Below are 23,426 nucleotides of genomic sequence, written 5' to 3'. Positions count from 1 at the left end.
GCGATGTTGCTGTTGGTGAGCTGCTCGGGTTTGGCTGTGAAAAGGTTTTATATGAGCCTCTCATTGCTCATATGGTCGACATCAAGGTCTGTGTTGGTTGATGACTCTCCCCTGGTGTGTGTGTAGAGCATGCAGCTCTCCCTGTGAGCTGCCTGTGTGCTTCACAGGTTGGGACTTGTGCTTTGGTGTTGATCAGCTCGGCTAATCCATGATCATATCCTCTCAATTCCATTTATTTGCTAACCTGCCAAGTGGTTTTGCCACTTGGCCTAACTCCTGTTTTCTTTTTATGTTTTTGTTTCGAGGGATGAATGAGATGATCAATCAAGATCATTCAAGTGGTGATCAAGCAATTCATGAAGATTTACTTTAGTAGTTTAGGATTCTGTCTAAACTTGTAATTCTTTTAATTTTCCTTTTTATTCATTCATTTCTGTAAAGAATTGTAATATTCATAATTCCATTTGGATATTGTAAATGACATTGTATTCTGTGTGTGAATCAATAAAGCTCAAGGTTTTCTCTAATAAGCTTTAATTATATGTTCTAATATTTCTTATTCTCATTTATTCAATTGTTTATTGAATTATCCATATTTGAATTATAAACACTTAATTAATGTTTGAATTTGAAATTCAAACATATCTTGTTTGAATTCAATCATGCAACTTAAGTTGAGAAAGGAATTGTCCCCCTCTCTTCTCGAAAACCCTAAGTGTGACTAAATAGGTTCAAGTTTATCGCACTCTCGAAACCCTAATCGTGTGTGGTGTCGAGAGAGAAACTTGTCCCCATTTGATGCAGTTTTTCAATAAAAGCGCGAAATTTCCCCAGTTTTTACGATGCAATGCACATTCCTTTCTAAATTCTACCCTTCAATTGTCTCTAAACCTGGGATATTACAGTAGCCAAGGAAGACACACTCAACAGATTGAGCAGTCAGCTTGGTGCATTCGCGTGGAGCAAGAAGAACATAACAAACGCAACCAAAAAGACGAAGGGTCGAGTAATCTGGAGTGTGACCAGTGAGATGCTCAAGAGGAATACCACCCTACAGGGCCGTGGAGGGCTGAAGATTGATGAGATAGGTGGAGATAGACACAACCTCAGCCAAGAAGTGAGGAGGAAGAGAGGCAGCGATCATCATCGCACGAGCCGTCTCAAGCAGGTGGTGATGCTTGCGCTCAGCCACACCATTTTGGGCATGGGCACCAGGTCTGGAGAAATGGGAAAGAGTGCCCTGCTCAGCAAGAAAGCCACGCAACAGCTGGGAGATATACTCACCAGCGGAGTCAGACCGAAACACACGAATAGGCGTGGAAAACTGAGTATGGACCATGACAGCAAAACGCTTATATATCGAGAGAACCTCGCTGCGATAAGTCATGAAATAGATCCAAGTGTGGCGAGAGAAGTCATCGATAAAAATAACATAGTAGCGGTGGCCCCCCTTGGAAGCAAAAGGAGTCGGGCCCCATACATGAGAATGAACCAAATCAAAGGGACGCTGAGATACAGACTCACTAGTAGGGTAAGGTAACTGATTTTATTTGCCAAGCCTACAACCCTGACAACCCTGAAGCGAGACATCTCCTGAGACAGGCCCCAGAAGACCTCGACGAAGTAATGGCGACAGTCGAGAACCACAAAGATGACCAAGACGATGATGCCACTTCTGAAAGGAGGCGGAAGTGGAAGCAGCAAGCACACGTGGTGAAGTCGGTGAATTGGTAGAAGAGGGAACATGAAGCCAATCAAGCTCCCAAAGTCCCTGGGAATCACGGCACCGAGGGCCAGCCCCAACCAGGGTCCGAGTGTGGGTGTCCTGAACAGAATAAGAATCAACATCAAGAATGACCCGACAACCAGAATCAGTGAGTTGAGCAGCGGAAAACAAGTTCATGGTAAGACGGGGAACATGAGAAACATCAGGAACGGAAAAGGAGGAAGTAGAAAGAGTGCCACGGCTAGCAACTGGAAGAGAAGTACCATCAGCAGTAAGAACGTGAACAGGAAGAGGCAAAGATCCAAGAGAAGAAAGAGAGGAAGAATCAGGCTACATGTGGAAGGAAGCTCCAGAATCCAGAACCCATGAGGATGTACCTAACTGTGTAGAGGAACCGGCCACAGAGGCAGCGGTGCCTATCGAAGCAGAGCCAGAGGAGGCAAGAAGGCGCTGAAGCCTCACAATATCCTGCTCAGTGAAGCTGGTGGTGACAGGCGCTGAAGGTGGAGCACGAGCAAGCACTCCTCACTACTTCTGATAGCAGTCAGACTCAAGGTGACCAGGCCTCCGACAGTGAGTGCAGAAACGAGGAGGACGAGAACGACCTCCACCGCGAGAAGGGCGAGCTCCTCCAGTAGCAACATGCGCTGGTGTGGGTGGAAGCGGCGGTGCAGGGGTAGCCGGAACCCGAGCAGCAAGAACAGAAGGTGTCCCATGTAGACCAGCACCACACAGACGTGTCTCCTCAGTACAAAGCTCAGTCAGCACCTCTGAGATAGGGACACGGCCCCGAGCAAACAACTGGGCACGACGGGGCTCAAACTCTGGACGAAATCTAGACAGGAACTCATGAATCCTCTGAAAGTCCATATCTGAACGTACTGTCCGGCAACACTGGCAAGTACCACAGATAGCACTGCGAAGGGAGTCAAGCTAGCGCCAGATCGCCGCACTCTGGGTGTAGAACGCATCAATAGTAGAGTCACCCTGCTGAAGATCATGCTCCTGACGCAACACAGATAAATACAGAGAATCCCCAGAAGGCTGATAGCACTGACGAAGGTGATACCACATCTCAGCAACAGTGTCAAGGCCCATAAACTCAGAAGCAAACTGTGGCTGAACGCTCTGAGAAAGAACCGCATCGGCCCTGGCATCCTCATCCCACCACTGAGTAAAAGCCGCCAGACTATCACGATAGGAAGCAAGAGCCTCTAAGTAAGCAAGTACCTGCTGCTCGTATGCCTCGTCAGCAACAAGCTCGGCAGACCTGGCTCGCTCCTGAGCAGCCTGGGGAGCATCATCAGCAAGGGCCTGTGGCACTGGTGGTGGTGTAGGAGGCATAGGAGCAGTGGGATGCGACAGACAAGAGACCTCGCCGGTAAGAACACCCCACAGCCGAAAGCCACGCATATGGATGCGCATAAAGGCAACAAACTCCCCATAGTTGGTACCATCAAAGATCACTGGGCACCGAGGAATATTAACGTAGCCAGATGGAGAGGAAGCCATTTTTTGGGACGAGATCTAGATATCCAGGCAGCAGGGGCCGGAGCAGGGCCGGCCGTGGCAGTGCCGGCCAGGGACAGGGCCGATCGGGGCAAGGCTGGTCGGAGGCGGTGGCGACCGGGGCGGCGGCGGAGATGGCCAGGGCGGGGCCGGCCTGACCACGGAAGCAGCCGGGGCGGGGCCGGTCGAGGCGGGGACAGCCGGTAGTGGAGGCGGCCGGGGTGGCGCCGGCCGGCGGCGGGAGCGGCCGGCAGCGGGGACGGCCGGAGCAGGGCTGGCCGGAGTAGAGCTGGCCGAAGACCCCGCAGATTGAGCTCGATTTGGAGCTCTAAGTCCGACGAAAATGGCCATTTTTTTTTGGAAAATAGCTCAATCCCGACGAGAACGAGAGAGAGAAGAGAAGGTGGAGCAGCGGCGGCCGGAAAGATCATCGGTGGTGCGTGCATGTAGTTGCAGCGTGCACATAGCTAAATCTAGAGCTCTGATATCATGTTGTGAATGAGCAACTAGTATTCATTGTTGGGCCAAAGACCAGTACATGTACATGGTGCAATATGCAGCGAACCCCTCGTACACTGGAAAGTAAAAGGGTCTATACATCAGTAACACTCAAAATAGGAACATAACAGCTATTTGACCATGACCATTCTGAAAGTCAAATGGACCATTGCTTACCTACACGCCAAATACATGTTGCAAAATTTAGTTCGAATCCTTCCAGAAATACTAGCCCTGCGACGCGGAATGCCAGTCAGAGGTCACAGTCGTCACAAACCTCTCGCAACTGTTTTGGGGTTCAGATTGATCAGCAAAACACGGAAATATGCAAGGACATGTAGAAAAATGGAGACACCATCACCATCGCATCTCTCGATCATTTGCTGGAAACCTTTATATGCTGTACTTGCAGCACAGTCACATTCATATCGCATTTGTCCGGCGAAGGAATGTGCAGATAACATCTGCTACAGCACTGTTCCTGGTAAGGAACGTGGGTCTTCAGAATTAATCACGCCCTCCAGAGCTACATCCTTTTCATTGTACCCCAATTTATTGTATACACGAAGATTTGCCATTCCGGGTCGTCTATCACGGCTACGAGAAGGCAATTTGTTCTTGGAACTCTTAAGATAAATCTTGATAATTATGAATCAACAATAACATTGCGAAGAAGAAAGTTCTTGAAAAAGTCAATAATAACAAAATGACAACACTCTCTTTGTTCAGTTTCCCTGTATCCTCAGCACGGTCATTTCTCGCAGGTAATCGAGTTCCCTGTTGGCTCAACTATATATCCTTGTGGGACTAATCAGGAAGTAGAACAGTTAAACAGCAGGTACAAGGGAATCACAGAGGAACTTATTTTTTCTTCCGATAAATGCAGTTAGACAACATAAAATTTAGTTTGCCTGAAATTTCTCTAAGAAAATGTCTCTGAGTTACTGTGAGAAATAGACCAGAGACAATATTGTCTTTCATTTTTACCAACATTTGAGTTTGCTGCATCTAAAAAGAAAACATTTGAGTAATTGAGTTGGCTGACAGAGCTTACCGCCCTGTTAATGTCTTTTACTTTTCTTATAAGAAAGTAAGATGGGTCTTTTAAAATTCTCATTGAGAACAAATAGACTATCGCACACAAAGCTCTTTCTGGTATGAAATATATCAATTTTATAAATTGGCACCCATTTGTGTACACATTTGATTTCTAATTTTACAGGGTAACTTCACATTGATAGTCGTGCTAATACCCTACTGATATATTAACAATGCACTAACGATCGGAATTGGCGAGATGCTCTAGCAAGTTACATTATGTGTCAAAGAATTATATATGGAAAAGAACCAAGTCAGGATCCACTCCTTTTGGAACGCTGACAATCTGATTGCTGATATCAGGCAAGGAGAGTGCAACTTTCTTAGCACTCTCTAAGTAGCCCTCAAACTTATTATGTTTGACATCAGGCTTGCCAATCTTATTTGCAAGCTTCGGCTGGTCATATTGGTTATGCAATGGTTCTGTCCCAAGAGACAATTCTTCCCTCATGATGTGGTACTTGATTGCCTGTTTCCGAAATGTCCAATTGCCGGTGATCCAGTCGAATCGGTACAGCGGGAGGAAGCGGTGGCCGAATTCCGCTATGAACTCGATTGCGGAGAGAATGAATTTGAACTCCTCTGTGGAGAGGTAGTATGTAAAGCTCAACCTGGTCCATCCTGGCTTCAGTCCACTATACCCCTGAAATTTTTGTGATTGCCAACAGTAACATTAGTACCCATGTATTGAAAATGTGAAATTCACTACACATGGCTGCTTTGAACATTGTATGATTTGTGGTACCTCAAGGATAGCAGACCGAATGCGAAGCGAGGTTTCATTGTCGACATCGAGCAAGATGTGACCATAAGGGCCTGCGCAAGCACAACCTCCCCTTGCCTGGATGCCGAAAAGATCGTTCAAAAGCCTAGTCACGAAACGACCGTGGAGGGGTAGTTGCTTGCGCCTGACATTCTCAAACTGTTCATGACAGCCAGTCTCGCCAAAACCATCAAATAGCTTTTCCTTCACAGACGGGTAGATTAGAAACGAGAAGATTGGCAGACGGTCTGCACTTGTGTTTCCAAGCACCCTAACATTTGGATTGTTGACGAGCCTTTTCATTGCCATTTCTGAGTACACTCTCTCGTGAAGGCCCATCGTGTCATACCCAACATACTCCTTCACCCAAAATGCAAGCGATGTACGGATCTTTTGCAGTATTGGTGGTGTGCCGGCATCCTCCCGCTCCTCAATATCATCGTAGTACAGTGTATCCTGCACATAGCACAACCATAATTTATGAAATTATTTATTAAGCCATGACCATGAACTATATATAGCCCAAATATTTTAAATTTGGCAGTGATATTTTGGTGCTCACCTCCTCATTGAAGCCATTGACATAGGCCACAGTGCCGCCTCCGCATGTCGAGGGAGGCTGGGAATTGAGCCTGTATAGTGATTTGTTCATCATCAGGATGCCTGGTGTACCAGGGCCACCAACAAACTTGTGAGGGCTCAAGAAAACGGCGTCATAGCCGTCGAGTTCACCCGTCTTCATGTCGATCTTAACATAGGGGGCACTGCACAGATCATATGTGTTAATTTAAGTTTTCATGCAAATTTATTTGATGTCCACATGAAGTAGTAGAAATGAAGCACATGCAGAATTTTTTAGAAAGGGAAATCAGAAAAGTCGAAATATTTCGTTTCATAATGTGCAAATCATTCGCTAGGAGTATATCTCATGCCAGTTGATTACGTATACTTGTATTGTTAATCCCCAAGTAGTTCAGCTATTATCTCAACACGCAGCACACAAGTCACATTCGTACATTTGCGAAGTTACACGAATTGGAGCATAACATAAGTCAATGTGAGATCATGTTTGAACTATTGTTTGGATCAGCATGTTATTTTAGTGCGAAGAGCAAAACAAGTAGCTGTAGTGCTGACGAGGAAGGTCTGACCAAGACTCTAGAAATCCTGTTGGGCATTGATTATTGCATCAGTTGTTTATCTTCCAACTATACATGCATGTTAAACAACAACAGGAACAACGACGCAATGGAGGAGACAAAAATTGGACTTCTTAGGAAAAGGATGGAATATTTTCTAGCGATATTCTATTTTGAAAGTGTTAATTCTAAGATTTTGTATGTTCAATAGTACCAACAAAGATGAATGATGATAGAGGTTGGGGTTAAGTTCTAGCTGCTGACCAGAAAAAAACGAGGATTAAAGGATCAGCGTGTTTGCAATGCTAGAATGTATAGGAGTTATGTAGAAATTTATTCATTCTACTCCAACTTTGGACGAGCTTAATTAGACTAGTAACTATGGTGGTTAGCTGTGTCATAATCCATGCAGGGAATTCGGAGTGTCCAATCCATGCAGGCATCACATGCATCTGCATGGCGTGGAAGAGAAGAGCAAAAAGTACTAGTAGTAGTAGTATAGTATGGGTCTCATTCTGACCTTGCGGCGAAGTCAAAGCACGCAAACGCGCCGTGCTGGTGCAGGATGCGGGCGATCTCGCGTGTGTCCGTCATGATGCCGGTGACGTTGCTGCACGCCGAAAACGACCCCAGCATGGGCCGATCCAAGTACTCCGGCGAGCCTAGCGCGCGGCGGAGCGCCGCAAGGTCGACGAGACCGTCCGCATCTACGCCGATCTCCACCACCTCCGCCAGGCTCTGCCGCCATGACAGAAGGTTGGAGTGGTGCTCGTACGGCCCGACGAAGACCACCCAGCGCTCCTCGGGGCGCAGCTGCGCCAAGAGCCGGTTGCGCAGCTCAACCGACGGCAACGCCACGCCGATTACCTCCTGCAGGCGCTTGATGGCCGCCGTCGTGCCGGAGCCGCAGAAGAGCAAAGCGTCTCCGGCGCCGGCGCCCATGCAGCGCTTGATGTAGCGAGTAGCCTTGTGCACCAGGCGTGTCGTCTTGCTCCCGACATGGCTGTCCTCCGTGTGCGTGTTGCCGTAGAACGGGAGGACCTCCTTGACAAGGTAGTCCTCGATGTAGCTCAGGCTCCGGCCGGACGCCGTCTGGTCGGCGTACGTCAGTGCGCGCCTCCCGAACGGCGTGTCGAACTCCACGTCCTTGCCGATGAGCTGCGACCGGAGCCACTCCACCTTGTCGTCTGCCGCTGCCGCGCCCTTCCCCGACTTGGCGGTGACGCCACCGAGAAGGCTCAGCAAGACGGCGCTCATGGCGCCATCCACCGTGTGATCCATGGCTGCCACAGCTTTTGGCAGAGACGGCATTTTAGGAATCTCGTAAACAGGTTTGTGGAGGTGGAAATGGATCGAGCAGCGATGGTTATCTCGCTAGGATAATATATTCTTCTTGGCAATCAACACTTGTAAAATATGGCGAATGGTTTCGATTGTCTGCGTGGGCTTGAAGGATATATCGCTAGCAGCGGCACAGGTGTAGTATATATAGCATTAAGGAGCACTAGGTTCACGTGGAAAATGATGACATGTCTGCATATGTATGTGCACAAATGAGTTGAAGTGTTGAACGTGAAGAACAGAACACGAAACGGGAGAGGTCAGAGGTGGCCGGTGTGCTTCGTCGGCGAAACTGCTTCGTGCGGTGAACAAATAAACAGATATATATCTTCTCGTGTTTTCATGCCATTGATTGGTAGTACATCTATGGCCAATACTAACTCCGTCCTAAAAAAACAAGTTAATGTATTTCAGTCAAAATTCAACCTCCTGTAAGTTAGACCAAATTGTTTATTAGATGTTTATAATTTTTTTTAATAAAATTGATTGAACCTATAAGTCGTTGACTTCTGATTAAAAATATACATCTTGCTTTTTTTTGGGGGGGGGGGGAGGGGGGGATTGACGGAGTAGGATTTCATTCTACAATCGAAGCATCGATTTTAAATTCATCTAAGGAGTTTTTTTGGAAATCGACACTACCATTTACCATATTTGTTTTATTATTAAGACAAGACTGTAAAGCAACAATTACTTTGAGTATGTACCAATTGGTTCATAGGACACAAGATTGGTGTAACTAGATTCGTGTTCAAAAGTATTTTTTATTGTTATGATATTTTGTCGCATAATTTTCTTATTAAAAGAGTGATTGTTGATAAAAGCCTTTTTCTCAATGAAACAAAAGTACAACATATATACAATATTGCACTTTTGTAAAACTTCATATATTAATTAAGCCAACATTCATACAATATTTTCAACCAGATGTAACCCACAAGGAAAAACAATCGTGTACCAACACACGTTTCACACCTTTACAATAAATGCTAAGTGCATGAGCCACCGTGCTTTTTTTTACATAAAAGGCACATAAGTGTCCGATTTTGGAATTAATAAACCCTCACATGCACTTAAGTTCATGTAAGTGCTTGATGAGAAGAGCTTCATTTTTTTCTTGAAATCCAAAATACCCAAAACTCCCTTATGTTTAGGCTTGCAAATCATGTCCGAAGCAACCACATATTTACCTTTAGAGTCAAACTTTATATCGCTCCAAGACAATGCCTTATAATTATTTTTAAATGAGTAATAATGCTAGAAGGAATATCCAAACAGCAGAAGAAAAATAGAGGCAAAGAACTCGGACAAGGTCTAACCAACTACAATCTTGCCCCATAAGCCAAGAAATTGGATATAGGAACCAACCTTCCTTCTAGCCTATCCACCGAAGGCATTATATCTTGGATTCTAGGCCTTCTAGTACCCAAATGTAAACCTAAGTAAGTGAAAGGCATTAATGAGAATCAAACAAGATTGATGATAATTAACATATAACATTGTAGATTTACTGAAGTCTTGCAAAGGTTCCTTTAGAGGTGCTAACGAAGTACAGTCGGTTGTCAGTACCAACAATGTGTCGTCAACATAATTGGAAAATCACTACAACTGCAACATATCTATGTGAAGTAAATAATTGACTACTAATTGCAAGATATCGCCACCAAGAACATATAACAAAGGAGATGATGTATCGTCTTGTCTAACCCCTCTCTTGCACTTGAACTTTTAGCATGTGACTCCATTCAGCAGAAATGAGGAGGAACCCAAAGAAAGAAATGTTCTCAACCATCTAATCTGGTCATCATTAAACCCTATGTGCCTCAATTTTAAACAAAGCCTCATGCTCAATTGTGTCGAAGGCCTTTTACGAAATCAAGCTTAAGAATTATACAAGGAACTCTAGGTTCTTTTCCTAATAAGTCCTTACTGATTTGTATGTATACATTGCATGATTATCTCTTGTAGCCTATCTACAACCATCTTGGTGAGAAATTTCAGACAACAATTAGTTAAAGAAATTAGTCGGTAGTCATTGATATTCTCCTGGCTTTGCCATTTGGGGATAGAGTAATATCCAATTGTTGTTTATCCAGGAAAAAAGTGATCAGTCAACTTATAACAACTTTCCTTCACAATGGTCCTTGTTTCTTAAGAAATAAACCATTAACACCATCTGGTCTAGGGGCCTTAGCACAAGGCATCTTAGAAATTAACGCATCCATGTCCTCTTTTGAGAAGGTTTTTGTGAGAATATCCAGACCCTCCACTCTTGTGAGCAAGTTTTCTAGGACCAAACATATCAATGCCTCTTGAAGTACTCATCCTGCTCGTGTAGCAGTTCTAGGAAATTGCTGCAATTTCCTCACGATCTGTGACCACCGTTCCATCATCAGCGAGAGGACGAACGATGGCGTTTCCCCTATTTGATTGTGGTCATGGAGAGAAAATATTTAATGGTTTTTTCTCACTACTTCATGCACCTTGCAACACAACTCTTCTTCTAGTATAAAAATTGAGCATGCAAAAACTTTTCATAGTGCGATATGGCCACTTTCCCGAACTTAATTTCTAGTAAACAAATGTCTTTCCTCCTCCAAATTATCCAAGAAAATAATGGCAATGTTACCTTTAGCAATGAGATGCTTCTGATTTGATAGAGTAGTGTTCCACTACTCGAGGGAATATCTTATATCTTATACCTTTTAATTTCTTTGAGAACAATGTAGCAGCATTAGGACCCTAGCAGTCAAGGTTTCAAGTTGTAGACACATTCCAAAACACTTGGCTGATCCACCAAATAAAAATTCTCAAAACAAAAAAGTTGTACTTGAGGAATAACATTATCAATGGACACTACACATGGCACATGGTCCGATGTTTATTTGGAGAGAGGAAGCACCAAGTGTTGGTGTACACTGAAGTCCAACTTGGAGTTTCGGAAAAAAATTCCAGTTGAACCATTAAAGGGTCTTGCTTCATGTTCGACCAAGTGTAGGACCTTCCTTTTAGAGGTAGTTCCGGTAGCCCAATATGGCTTATTAATTCATTAATGATGAAGATATCATTCGGCTCACCGGTACACACATTTTTCTTGTCTTGTGAATAACAACAATTCATCATCTGAAATTACTAAATTGAAAATCCACTAAATAAAAAGATCCCTCAATCCCCTTGCAAGGACCATACAAACATACATGCATCCAATATTAAAGATATCATTCGGTCCACCACCACATGCATTTTTGTTGTATTGTGACTAACCACAATTCATCATGTGGAATTAACAAATTGAAAAGCCACGGAGTAAAAATATCCCTCAATCCCCCCTCACAAGGACCATAAAAACATACAAACGTCCAATATTGATCTGAATGGGCTGATTGAAAGTTCACAATAATAATAAGACTTTGCACTTCGATTGACGAGCTAGGAACACAAAAGAGCTTTGAAAACAAGAATTCCACCAGAAGCTCCCTCCGATGGAGAAAATGCAAAATGATCAAAACTTTTGGGGCAGAAGGATCTAATGGACTTTTGATAAAAAAAAAACTTGAAAGATCGAGATGTCGCCTAGAGGGGGGGGTGAATAGGCAATTACAAACTCTTGCGGATTTGTCTTGTAAGAATGCGGAATTAAACTATCGTTTAGTTTACAAGCACAAACCCTAAATATGCTAAGCTCAACTAAGTGTAACAATGGCAACTAGAGCTAAGCAAGATAGGCACAAGATATATGTAGCACAAGTGATAGCAAGATATATGTACTTCAAGCACGATGGCTATCACAAGGAAAGAGAGCTCGGGTATAGAAATAACCGAGGCACGCGGAGACGAGGATGTATTCCCGTGTTCCCTTGCTTTACAACAAGGTACGTCACGTTTGGAGGAGTGGAGGTCCCACGAAGGATTCCCCGCGCCACGAAGGCTCACCCTATTCTCCGAACCACACCCAGGAAGGATAATGGCCCTTTCCTTATGGTTAGCTTTTCCTCCGCTCCGGAGATGGCAAGCTCCACAACCACTTCACAAGCTCCACGAAGGAGAAGCCCGGGCCCCTTCACAATCTTCCACGAAGAGATCACCGGGACACCAACCAAGCAAACTAGGAGGTCACCCTCCAAGAGTAACAAGCTCACGGTCTCTCACTCGAACAAATCGTGGTGGAGAGCTCAACACTATGCAATGATGCAAAGCAAGAACACCGGAGGTGTTCAAGTCCTTCACACTCAAATCCCACCAAAGCAACGAATGCTAGGATGAGATTGGAGAGGAAGAACAAGGGGGAAAGTCAACTAAAGACTCCAAGATCTAGATCCCAAGAGATTCCCTCACTTAGAGAAGAAATGGTTTGGTGGAAGTGTAGATCTAGATCTCCTCTCTCAAATCCTCAAATATGAGCAAGAATGGTTGGAGGAATCAAGGGAGAGAGCAACTTCTTCAAATGCAACAATGGAGGTGAGAGAAAGAGGAAGAAGTTACTTGCTCAAGGTGGAAGAAGAGCTATTTATAGCAAAGGGGACAAAATAACCGTTGGGGGAAAAGACAGAAAAATGCACAGTGAAAAACGCCCAGAAAAATCGGCCCAGCCGGCTGCCAGGCCGGCCGACCGGAGCAGCAGCCGGCCAGGCCGGTCAGCAGCCCGGTCGGGCCGGCCCACCAACCGGGCAGGGCAGCAGGCGTGTTGAGCGCTGGATAGTGCAAGGGGGCGCGCGGTGGGCTAGGCGGCCCAGCCTGGGCGGGCGAGTGGGCCGCGCGGGGTGAGGAGCGGCCCAGCAGTGCGGCGCCCAGGGCGAGCGACCGCGCGGGGGCGGCGCGAGGGCGGCGCGGAGGCGCCCGCGTGGGCCGAGCGGCGGGGAGGCGGCCCGGTGAAAAATCCGGCCGGACCGGAAGGCGCGCCGGGCAGGCCGGTCGTGGACCGGGCCTGCAACCGGTCATGGCCCCGCGGCCACTAGACACAGGCCGGATGGCACCAGTGCCGGCTCCGGTTTCGGACCGGGTGGGCCGGTTGCTGGGCCGGTCGGCCGGCCGGCTCCCTCCCCCCTTTTTTTTCTTTTTCTCTTTTTATTCTTTTCTCATCTTTCCTTTTTCTTTAATAACTATTGCTCCCGAACTTCGATTGACATGAAAATATGGAGACTCCTCTCAGAACATTTTAGATGATTTTAGAGAGAAAGTCTCCCACCGTCAAGAAACGGTAAAGACGTCCAAACTCGAAAACGCAATAGAAGATGCATGCGGATTCCGTTTTCGATGAACTTGGGCTTGTTGTAAAGCTAGCAACAAGCTCAAGAACCTCACACAGAGAAACACCAAGAAGCAATAGGGATATGCAAAGTATGCAAAGGATTGAGCTCCCTAAGACGATGTGATCAAGTTACTCAACCGAAAGCCCCTCTTAATAGTGCGGCTATCTATCCTATAATCCGGTCTCCCAACAACCACCTTGAGACCGGTAAAAGGAAAACCTATCAAGGTCATACCTTTGCCTTGCGCATCCCGCTTGATCTTGATGATAACACTTCAAGCTCTACACAAGCCGGAATGCCACACTTGACCAATGTTGCTTCGTGAAGACTCACAAATGCTCCCTCATACACTATGATGGGAAAGCTCCATTGATGCACATCTTCACTAGTCCATTATCACCAAATGGATGGCAAGCTTCAAGCATGTGATTCACTTGAGATGCTCATCTTGAACTTGCCCAACTCAACCTTGTATCTTCTCATACTCACATAAGATAGAGCATGGCTAATATTGAGTTCCACATAAGAACTCCATCTTCGTTTCTTCTTCTTGATCATATCACATATATATCTTCATACCGATGATCTTGATGCCAATACACAAGGTATACTTTTATCTTCATGGCATTCATACTTGAATCCAACACATGGAATACAAGTAGTACCTATGGAATATTCCTTCATATAAACTCAATGAAAACATTAGTCCATAGGGGTTGTCATTAATTACCAAAACCACACATAGGGGCAATGTACCCTTACAAAACTCCCAACTTTGTTTCCTGAATACGCACGACAGAGCAACCACTCTTCTCCATCTTCTCATGAATAGTATATGCTTAGCTTCAGAATTAATACCATGAATATTTCATTCTAACACTTTTGAGGTTTGATACTTACGATTATCTATAAAGACACATATAAGTTTCACACAAAATCGATAAGACCAGATTGGATCTGTTTACCTCCTTCCATCGCGTTGCTTGCTACAGATGATGATGTTGACGATGCTATCGAGATCAGGACCTTGCTACCTCTAGTTCCCACGGACGGCGCCAATCGACAAGGTATCAAATCGTCAATGCCTACGGATTGTAGACTTAGGGTTTCGTAGAAAGTAGAGTGCAAGTAGATCTCAAAAGTTATCAGACGAACAAAGGCGTCCAACTCAATAAAACAGGGTGTCTAGGGTTTACAATGACTCGATCCTTATTTTGACCTTAGCTTCCCCTTTATATAGGAGGGGAAGCTGAGGGTTACAACTCGTCTTACAAGTACAACTATCGGGCCGCATTGGGCCTTTCCGTATATTGATACAAGTTTCCATAATAACTATAATTTCCTAATCCGAACCTTCAATCTTTTGGGCCTCCAAAGCTTCGAGTCCATGGGCTTTCCTGATCAACTATGGACCAGGGGTATTCATGCGACATGCGACTTAGGCATACCTATGTAAAAAGGCACTTCCAATAGTAACAAAACACCAACACATGGTCCAACATAGAAATAACCTAGGATAAAGGAAATAATTATGGGCATTTCCACCCTAAGAACCTGAACAATAGCTATACATCTACCCACGTGTGGGTGCAACATCAGACCATGGAAAAGCATTAAGCTTATCAGCAAAAGTCAACTCAGTATCAATCTCTAGCATGCCACCCATGTGTTGTAGTGTCTTGATCGGAATCTAAGGAGTAACATTAGCGTCTTGACCATCAAGCTTCTACCTGTTGTTGCGTGAATCTCACTAAAAACTAGGATATACTTTCTTGCATGCTTGCGTTTCTTAGGAGGGGGACCATGTAACCATACCTTGCAGCAACATCTCTTGTACGACTTCTCAGTCCCGCACCAACCATTGGAGTTTCCTATTTCTTCTCCGCTCCAGCTTTTCTGGCCTTCACTGGCATGTAGCAGAAGGTAAAGGAGGCACATCCTTAAGGAGCACTGCACTGTATAACAGAGATACAACCTCAGGGAGCACTACAGTGTCTCCCGCCGATCCCATGTCCCTGAAAAAAATGACAGAAATATGGGCACTCCTAGCCGCCACTCCACTATCAACAGGAGCAGCAAAAAAGCTCCCCTGATACATCTTGATCAAATGCTACAGACCAATAGAGTTTCAGTAGTTGAGATGCAGAACATCTATATGAGCCTCAGGTGGACAACTAGCCATCAGTTGTGGCCCATGCAAACTCAAACAACTAAAGACACTCAAAATCTAGACCACATGTCGAGGACTATATCGAAGATAGATCAACATCAATCTGTTCAAATTGCCGAGTAACTGTGGGGACATATGACACAATGGCTCTCTGAAGATTCTCTCCTACTAAAGCATCAATCAACATGTCCTCAAGACAACACCTCAATATTTTTAAAATTTACAACCCACATGAAAGAAAAAAAGAGCATCATGGATTATGCATTGGCAATTGCTCCCTACCGATGGCACCAATCTATGCGGATACCAATTCGTTGGGACTCCAATGGCAAAGTGATGTAGCAAGTGTGTTTTCCCCATAAGGGTGACTCAAGGGATTATATTGAACTCTTGAGGAAATAGTAGAATCCACTCCTCCTTCCTCTTCTAGCAACCTACAAAACAAGAAAGTGATGTCTTGTGTCCCCAACTCTACCAAGTGGTTGTCAAGAACAAAGTTTCGTATTACATTTGAAAATAAATAAATAAAACTAAATAAACTAAATGCAATGGTAAAACCCAAAAGTAATATGTAAGATATAAACAATAAATAAACTAGATGCAACGTAAAATTAAAAGGCAATGGTGGTAGTAGTAATAAAAATTATATGAGAAAACTAAAAGCAAGGTTGATAGATATTTTTGTATTTTCAGAATAAATGAGTTCTGAAAATAAATAAGACTTATAAATGCAAGTAAAGGTGTTTCTTATTATTAATAACGGACGGTGGTTCATAGTTTCACTTGTCTACTCTCTCATAAATATTGTGGACTCAAAACAGTTCCAAAACAAGCATAATTGTTGTTGTAACTTCATAATATGTTTGATAAAAAGTCATATGGGCATCATGTCCTATGGTTGAGATAATGCAACACATCCTAATAATAGTCCTCTAGTAAGAGAACACTCCACAAACTAGATTTAATATAAAAGAGTATTTCCTTTGCTTCTATGACATGATGTTGAATACCAAATATACTACCTCTGTAGATATGAGATCTCCTTTGTTGTCACAAGATGACTGCAACACATCCATTCTTTTATCCCTGTTGAGGTAACAACCAAATGGTAAAAATCATAGTAGGTCCCAAATTTATTGTCACTATCTAGTTGCTACTATCATGTTACTCCAAATAATGCACATGTTCACCCTCTCTCTCTCTATCATATAAGTTGGATAAAAACTTGTAATCAAGACCGGGGTACATAATATACATATACCAATACATCAAACACAATTTTCAAACTATAATTTCATATACTCATCTCATAAAAAACAAGATCCACTACAAAGGGATTACATATATGTGGCCATAACCATGTTGGGTGGCTCATTTACAATAGAAAATGATAGCATGCGAGATAGATATAACAAGATCCTTCCACAAACCCATAGTTCGGGGGTGTACTACTCCCTATTCATCATGGAGATGATGGAGATATTGTTGAAGAGGTTGGAGTTGCGAGTCGATGGTGTTCTGGCACCATTCGCCCTCCAATTTCCACTGGATCTCCTTTGTTTCATGTTTATGCTTCTGTGGTACGTCGTGCTTCGAGATCGCAAACCGAATGTTTATATAGGCAGTTTAAGGTCAAGATGAGTCGAGGGGCATGAAGATCGATGACAACGGTGAAGGAGATATGCCCTAGAGGCAATAATAAAAGTGGTTATTATTTATATCTCTATGTTTATGATAAATGTTTATATATCATGCTATAATTGTATTAACCGAAACATTAGTACATGTGTGATATGTAGACAAACAAGAAGTCCCTAGTATGCCTCTTAAACTAGCTTGTTGATTAATGGATGATTAGTTTCATAATCATGAACATTGGATGTTATTAATAACAAGGTTATATCATTATATGAATGATGTAATGGACACACCCAATTAAGCGTAGCATAAGATCTCGTCATTAAGTTATTTGCTATAAGCTTTCGATACATAGTTACCTAATCCTTATGACCATGAGATCATATAAATCACTTATACCGGAAAGGTACTTTGATTACACCAAACACCACTTGCGTAAATGGGTGGCTATAAAGGTGGGATTAAGTATCCGGAAAGTATGAGTTGAGGCATATGGATCAACGGTGGGATTTGTCCATCCCGATGACGGATAGATATACTCTGGGCCCTCTCGGTGGAATGTCGTCTAATGTCTTGCAAGCATATGAATGAGTTCATAAGAGACCACATACCACGGTACGAGTAAAGAGTACTTGTCGGAGACGAGGTTGAACAAGGTATAGAGTGATACCGAAGATCAAACCTCGGACAAGTAAAATATCGTGAGACAAAGGGAATTGGTAATGTATGTGAATGGTTCATTCGATCACTAAAGTCATCGTTGAATATGTGGGAGCCATTATGGATCTCCAGATCCCGCTATTGGTTATTGGTCGGAGTGAGTACTCAACCATGTCCGCATAGTTCACGAACCGTAGGGTGACACACTTAAAGTTGGATGTTGAAATGGTAGTTCTTGAATATGGAATGGAGTTGGAACATTTGTTCGGAGTCCCGGATGTGATCCCGGACATCACGAGGAGTTCCGGAATGGTCCGGAGAATAAGATTCATATATAGGATGTCATTTTATGTGAATAAAATGTCGCGGAAGGTTCTATGGAAGGTTCTAGAAGGTTCTAGAAAAGTCCGGAAGAAACCACCAAGGAAGGTGGAGTCCACAAGGGACTCCACCTCCATGGCCGACCAACCCTAGTGGGGGAGGAGTCCCAAGTGGACTCCCCCTAGGGGGCCGGCCACCCCACATGGGAGGTGGGAATCCCACCTTTGGGTGGGAGTCCTAGTTGGGCTAGGATTGCCCCTCCTATGGAAGGATTTGGTTCGGGTCTTATTCGAAGACTTGGACACCACCTCTTGGGGTTCCACCTATATAATGAGGGACCAAGGGGAGGGGGCCGGCCACCTCAAACACCACCAAGGTGGCCGCACCCCTATAGTGGCCGGCGCCCCCCTCTCCCAAACCCTAGCCGCCCCGCTCCTCCACTTCCCGCACGCTTAGCGAAGCTCCGCCGGACTTCTCCACCACCACCGACACCACGCCGTCGTGCTGTCGGATTCAAGAGGAGCTACTACTTCCGCTGCCCGCCTGGAACGGGGAGGTGGACGTCGTCTTCATCAACAACCGAACGTGTGACCGAGTACGGAGGTGCTGCCCGTTCGTGGCGCCGGAACCGATCGTGATCAAGATCTTCTACGCGCTTTTGCAAGCGGCAAGTGAACGTCTACCGCAGCAACAAGAGCCTCATCTTGTAGGCTTTGGAATCTCTTCAAGGGTGAGACTCGATACCCCCTCGTTGCTACCGTCTTCTAGATTGCATCTTGGCTTGGATTGCGTGTTCGCGGTAGGAAAATTTTTGTTTTCTATGCAACGTTATCCTACGGTGGTATCGAGCCGTGTCTATGCATAGATGGTTGCACGAGTAGAACACAATGGTTTGTGGGCGTTGATGCTCTTGTTATCTTTAGTTGAGTACTTTGCATCTTTATGGCATAGTGGGATGAAGCGGCTCGGACTAACTTTACATGACCGCGTTCATGAGACTTGTTCCTCGTTCGACATGCAACTTGTATTGCATAAGAGGCTTTGCGGGTGTCTCGTCTCTCCTACTATAGTAAAGATTCAATTTACTTTTCTATTGACAACATTAGTATCAACGTTGTGGTTCATGTTCGTAGGTAGATTAGATCTATATCGAAAACCCTAAACCACGTAAAATATGCAAACCAAATTAGAGAGCGTCTAACTTGTTTTTGCGGGGTTTGGTGATGTGATATGGCCATAATGTGATGATGAATATGTATGAGATGATCATTATTGTATTGTGGCAACCGGCGGGAGCCTTATGGTTGTCTTTAAATTTCATGTTGAGTAGTATTTCAAAGTAGTTGTAATAGTTGCTACATGGAGGACAATCATGAAGACGGCGCCATTGACCTTGGTGCTTTGCCGACGATGATGGAGATCATGCCCGAAGATGATGGAGATCATGTCCGTGCTTTGGAGATGAAGATCAAAGGCGCAAAGACAAAAGGGCCATATCATATCACATATGAACTGCATGTGATGTTAATCTTTTTATGCATCTTATTTTGCTTAGATCGCGACGGTAGCATTATAAGATGATCCCTCACTAAAATCTCAAGATAATAAAGTGTTCATCCTTAGTAGCACCGTTGCCAAGACTTGTCGTTTCGAAGCATCTCGTGATGATCGGGTGTGATAGAATCAACAAGTGCATACAACGGGTGCAAGCCGATTTGCACATGCGGATACTAAGGTGGCCTTGACGAGCCTAGCATGTACAGACATGGTCTCGGAACACGTGATACCGAAAGGTAGAGCATGAATCATATGATTGATATGATGAACACTTTGAGTGTTCGCCATTGAAATTACACCTTGTCTCGTGATGATCGGACTATGGTGTAGTGGATTTGGTTCGTGTGATCACTAAGACAATGCGAGGGATATTGTTTTGAGTGGGAGTTCACCTAGATTTTTAATTATATTGAATTAAAATTTGAACTCAATTTGTCATAAACTTAGTCTAAACTATTGCAAATATATGTTGTAGAGATGGCGTCCCCAATCAATTTTAACCGGTTCCTAGAGAAAGAAAAGCTTAAGAGCAACGGTAGCAACTTCACCGATCGGTTCCGTCATGTGAGGATCTTCCTCTCCGGCGGAAATCTGCAATATGTGCTTGATGCACCGCTAGGTGACCCTCCTGCAGAAACCGAAACCGATGAAGTAAAAGCTGTTTACGAGACTCGGAAAACTCGGTACTCTCAAGTTCGGTGTGCCATCTGTGCGATCCGGAATCCGATCTTCAAAAACGTTTTGAGCACCACGATCCTCATGAGTTGATGAAAGAGTTGAAGACTATTTTCGAGACTCATGCGGCCGTGGAATGCTATGAAGCATCGAAACATTTCTTCAGCTGTATGATGGAAGAAGGCAGCTCCATTAGTGAGCACATGCTCGCCATGACCGGGCATGCGAAGAAACTCAGTGACTTGGGAATAGTGATTCCTAACGGACTGGGGATTAATCGTGTCCTTCAATCATCGCCACCAAGTTACAAGAACTTTGTGATGAACTACAATATGCAGAACATGAACAAGGAGTTACACGAACTCTTTGGCATGCTAAAAGCTGCTGAGATTGAGATCAAGAAAGAGCACCAAGTGTTGATGGTCAACAAGACCACTAGTTTCAAGAAACAGAGGCAAGTCTAAGGGAAAATTCAAGAAGGGTGGCAAGAAAGCTGCCACACCTCCTATGAAACCTAAGAACGGCCCTAAGCCTGATGCTTGAGTGCTATTACTGCAAGGAGAAGGGACACTGGAAGCGTAATTGCTCCAAGTATCTGGCTGATCTGAAGAGCGGCCTTGTCAAGAAGAAGAAAGAAGGTATATCTGATATACATGTTATAGATGTTTATCTCACTGGTTCTCGTTCTAGTACCTGGGTATTTGATACTGGTTCGGTTGCTCATATCTGTAACTCGAAACAGGAACTAAAGAATAAACGAAGACTACTGAAAGATGAAGTGACAATGCGCGTTGGAAATGGATCCAAAGTCGATGTGATCGCTGTCGGCACACTTCCTCTACATCTACCTTCGGGATTAGTTTTAAGCCTAAATAATTGTTATTTTGTACCCGCGTTGAGCATGAACATTATATCCGGATCTTGTTTAATGCAAGACGGTTATTCATTCAAGTCCGAGAATAATGGTTGTTCTATTTTTATGAATAATATCTTTTATGGTCGAGCACCACAAAAGAATGGCTTATTTACGTTAGATCTCGATAGTAGTGATACGCATATACATAACATTGATGCTAAGCGAATTAAATTGAATGATAATTCTACTTATATGTGGCACTTGTCGTCTTGGTCATATTGGAGTGAAGCGCATGAAGAAACTCCATACTGATGGATTACTTGAATCACTTGACTTTGAGTCACTTGATAGATGCGAAGCATGTCTAATGGGAAAAATGACTAAGACTCCATTTTACTGGTATAATGGAGCGAGCTACCGACTTATTGGAAATCATACATACCGATGTGTGCGGACCAATGAGTGTAGCATCGCGCGGTGGTTATCGTTATGTTCTAACCTTCACGAGATGATCCGAGTAGATATGGGTATATCTATTTCATGAAACATAAATCCGAAACTTTCGAGAAGTTTAAGGAATTTCAAAGTGAAGTAGAAAATCAACGTAACAAGAAGATAAAATTTCTACGATCTGATCGTGGAGGTGAATATCTGAGTTATGAGTTTGGCATGCATTTAAAGAAATGCGGAATACTTTCACAATTGACACCGCCGGGAACACCGCAACGAAACGGTGTATCCGAACGTCGTAATCGAACTCTCTTAGATATGGTTCGTTCTATGATGTCTCTTACTGATTTGCCATTATCATTTTGGAGTTATGCATTAGAGACAGCCGCATTCACTTTAAATAGAGCACCATCAAAATCCGTAGAAACGACACCGTATGAATTATGGTTTAATAAGAAACCTAAGCTGTCGTTCTCGAAAGTTTGGGGTTGCGAAGCCTATGTAAAGAAGTTACAACCGGACAAGCTAGAACCCAAAGCGGAGAAATGCGTCTTCATAGGATACCCTAAGGAAACTATAGGGTATACTTTCTATCACAAATCCGAAGGCAAAATATTTGTTGCAAAGAACGGAACCTTTCTTGAGAAAGAATTTCTCACTAAAGAAGTGACTGGAAGAAAAGTAGAACTCGATGAGATTGATGAATCTATACTCGTTGATCGGAGTAGCGCGATACCGGAAGTTGTACTGTACCGCCTACACCGGCAACGAGAGGAAGCTAATGATAATGATCATGAAACTTCGAACGAGGAAACTATCGAACCTCGCGGATCGACAAGGGAACGTGCCACTCCTGATTGGTATGATCCTTGTCTAAATGTCATGATTGTGGATAACAATGATGAGGACCCCGCGACGTATGAAGAAGCGATGATGAGCCCAGATTCCAACAAATGGCAAGAAGCCATGAAATCCGAAATGGGATCCATGTATGATAACAAAGTATGGACTTTGGTAGACTTACCTGATAGCCGAAAGGCTGTCGAGAATAAATGGATCTTCAAGAGAAAAACAGATGCTGATGGTAATATTACTGTCTATAAAGCTCGACTTGTCGCAAAGGGTTTCCGACAAATTCAAGGAGTTGACTACGATGAGACTTTCTCACCTGTAGCGAAGCTAAAATCTGTGAGGATTTTGTTAGCAATAGCTGCATTTTTCGATTATGAGATTTGGCGGATGGATGTCAAAACGGCGTTCCTTAATGGAGACATTGAGGAAGAGTTGTATATGGTACAACCCAAAGGTTTTGTCGATCCTAAAAATGCTGACAAAGTATGCAAACTTCAGCGTTCAATCTATGGATCGAAGCAAGCATCGAGAAGTTGGAACCGACGCTTTGACAAGGTGATCAAAGACTTCGGGTTTATACGAGTGTCATGGAGAGGCCTGTATTTACAAGAAAGTGAGTGGGAGCTCTGTAGCATTCCCGATATTATATGTAGATGACATATTATTGATCGGGAATGATATAGAACTATTAAGCGAGTGTAAAAGGTTATTTGAATAACAGTTTTTCAATGAAAGACCTTGGTGAAGCATCGTATATATTAGGCATCAAGATTTATAGAGATAGATCAAGACGCCTAATAGGGCTATCGCAGAGTACATATCTGGACAAGATTCTAAAGAAATTTAGAATGGACGAAAGTAAGAAAGGGTTCTTACCTATGTTACCGAGCAAGGTCTTGAGTAAGACTCAAGGACCGGCTACGG

The 23,426-nt window shown here is 43.9% G+C and overlaps 1 protein-coding gene across 1 annotated transcript; it reads right to left on the bottom strand.

Moving 5' to 3' along the window:
• Positions 1–5,063: 5,063 nt before the first annotated feature.
• On the bottom strand, positions 5,064–8,014 carry LOC124651886 (probable cysteine desulfurase). The gene is made up of 4 exons (XM_047190905.1): positions 7,254–8,014; positions 6,157–6,358; positions 5,577–6,050; positions 5,064–5,474 (listed from the first exon to the last, which is right to left on the bottom strand). The coding sequence occupies exons 1-4, from the start codon at positions 8,012–8,014 to the stop codon at positions 5,064–5,066; spliced, it is 1,848 nt and encodes a 615-aa protein (XP_047046861.1).
• Between the last annotated feature and the right edge of the window lie 15,412 nt (positions 8,015–23,426).

Source organism: Lolium rigidum, chromosome 5 (genome assembly GCF_022539505.1).
Source record: "Lolium rigidum isolate FL_2022 chromosome 5, APGP_CSIRO_Lrig_0.1, whole genome shotgun sequence".
NCBI lineage: Eukaryota > Viridiplantae > Streptophyta > Magnoliopsida > Poales > Poaceae > Lolium > Lolium rigidum.
Note: the sequence above shows the minus strand (reverse complement) of the source record. Positions and strands in the feature narration are given on the sequence as shown.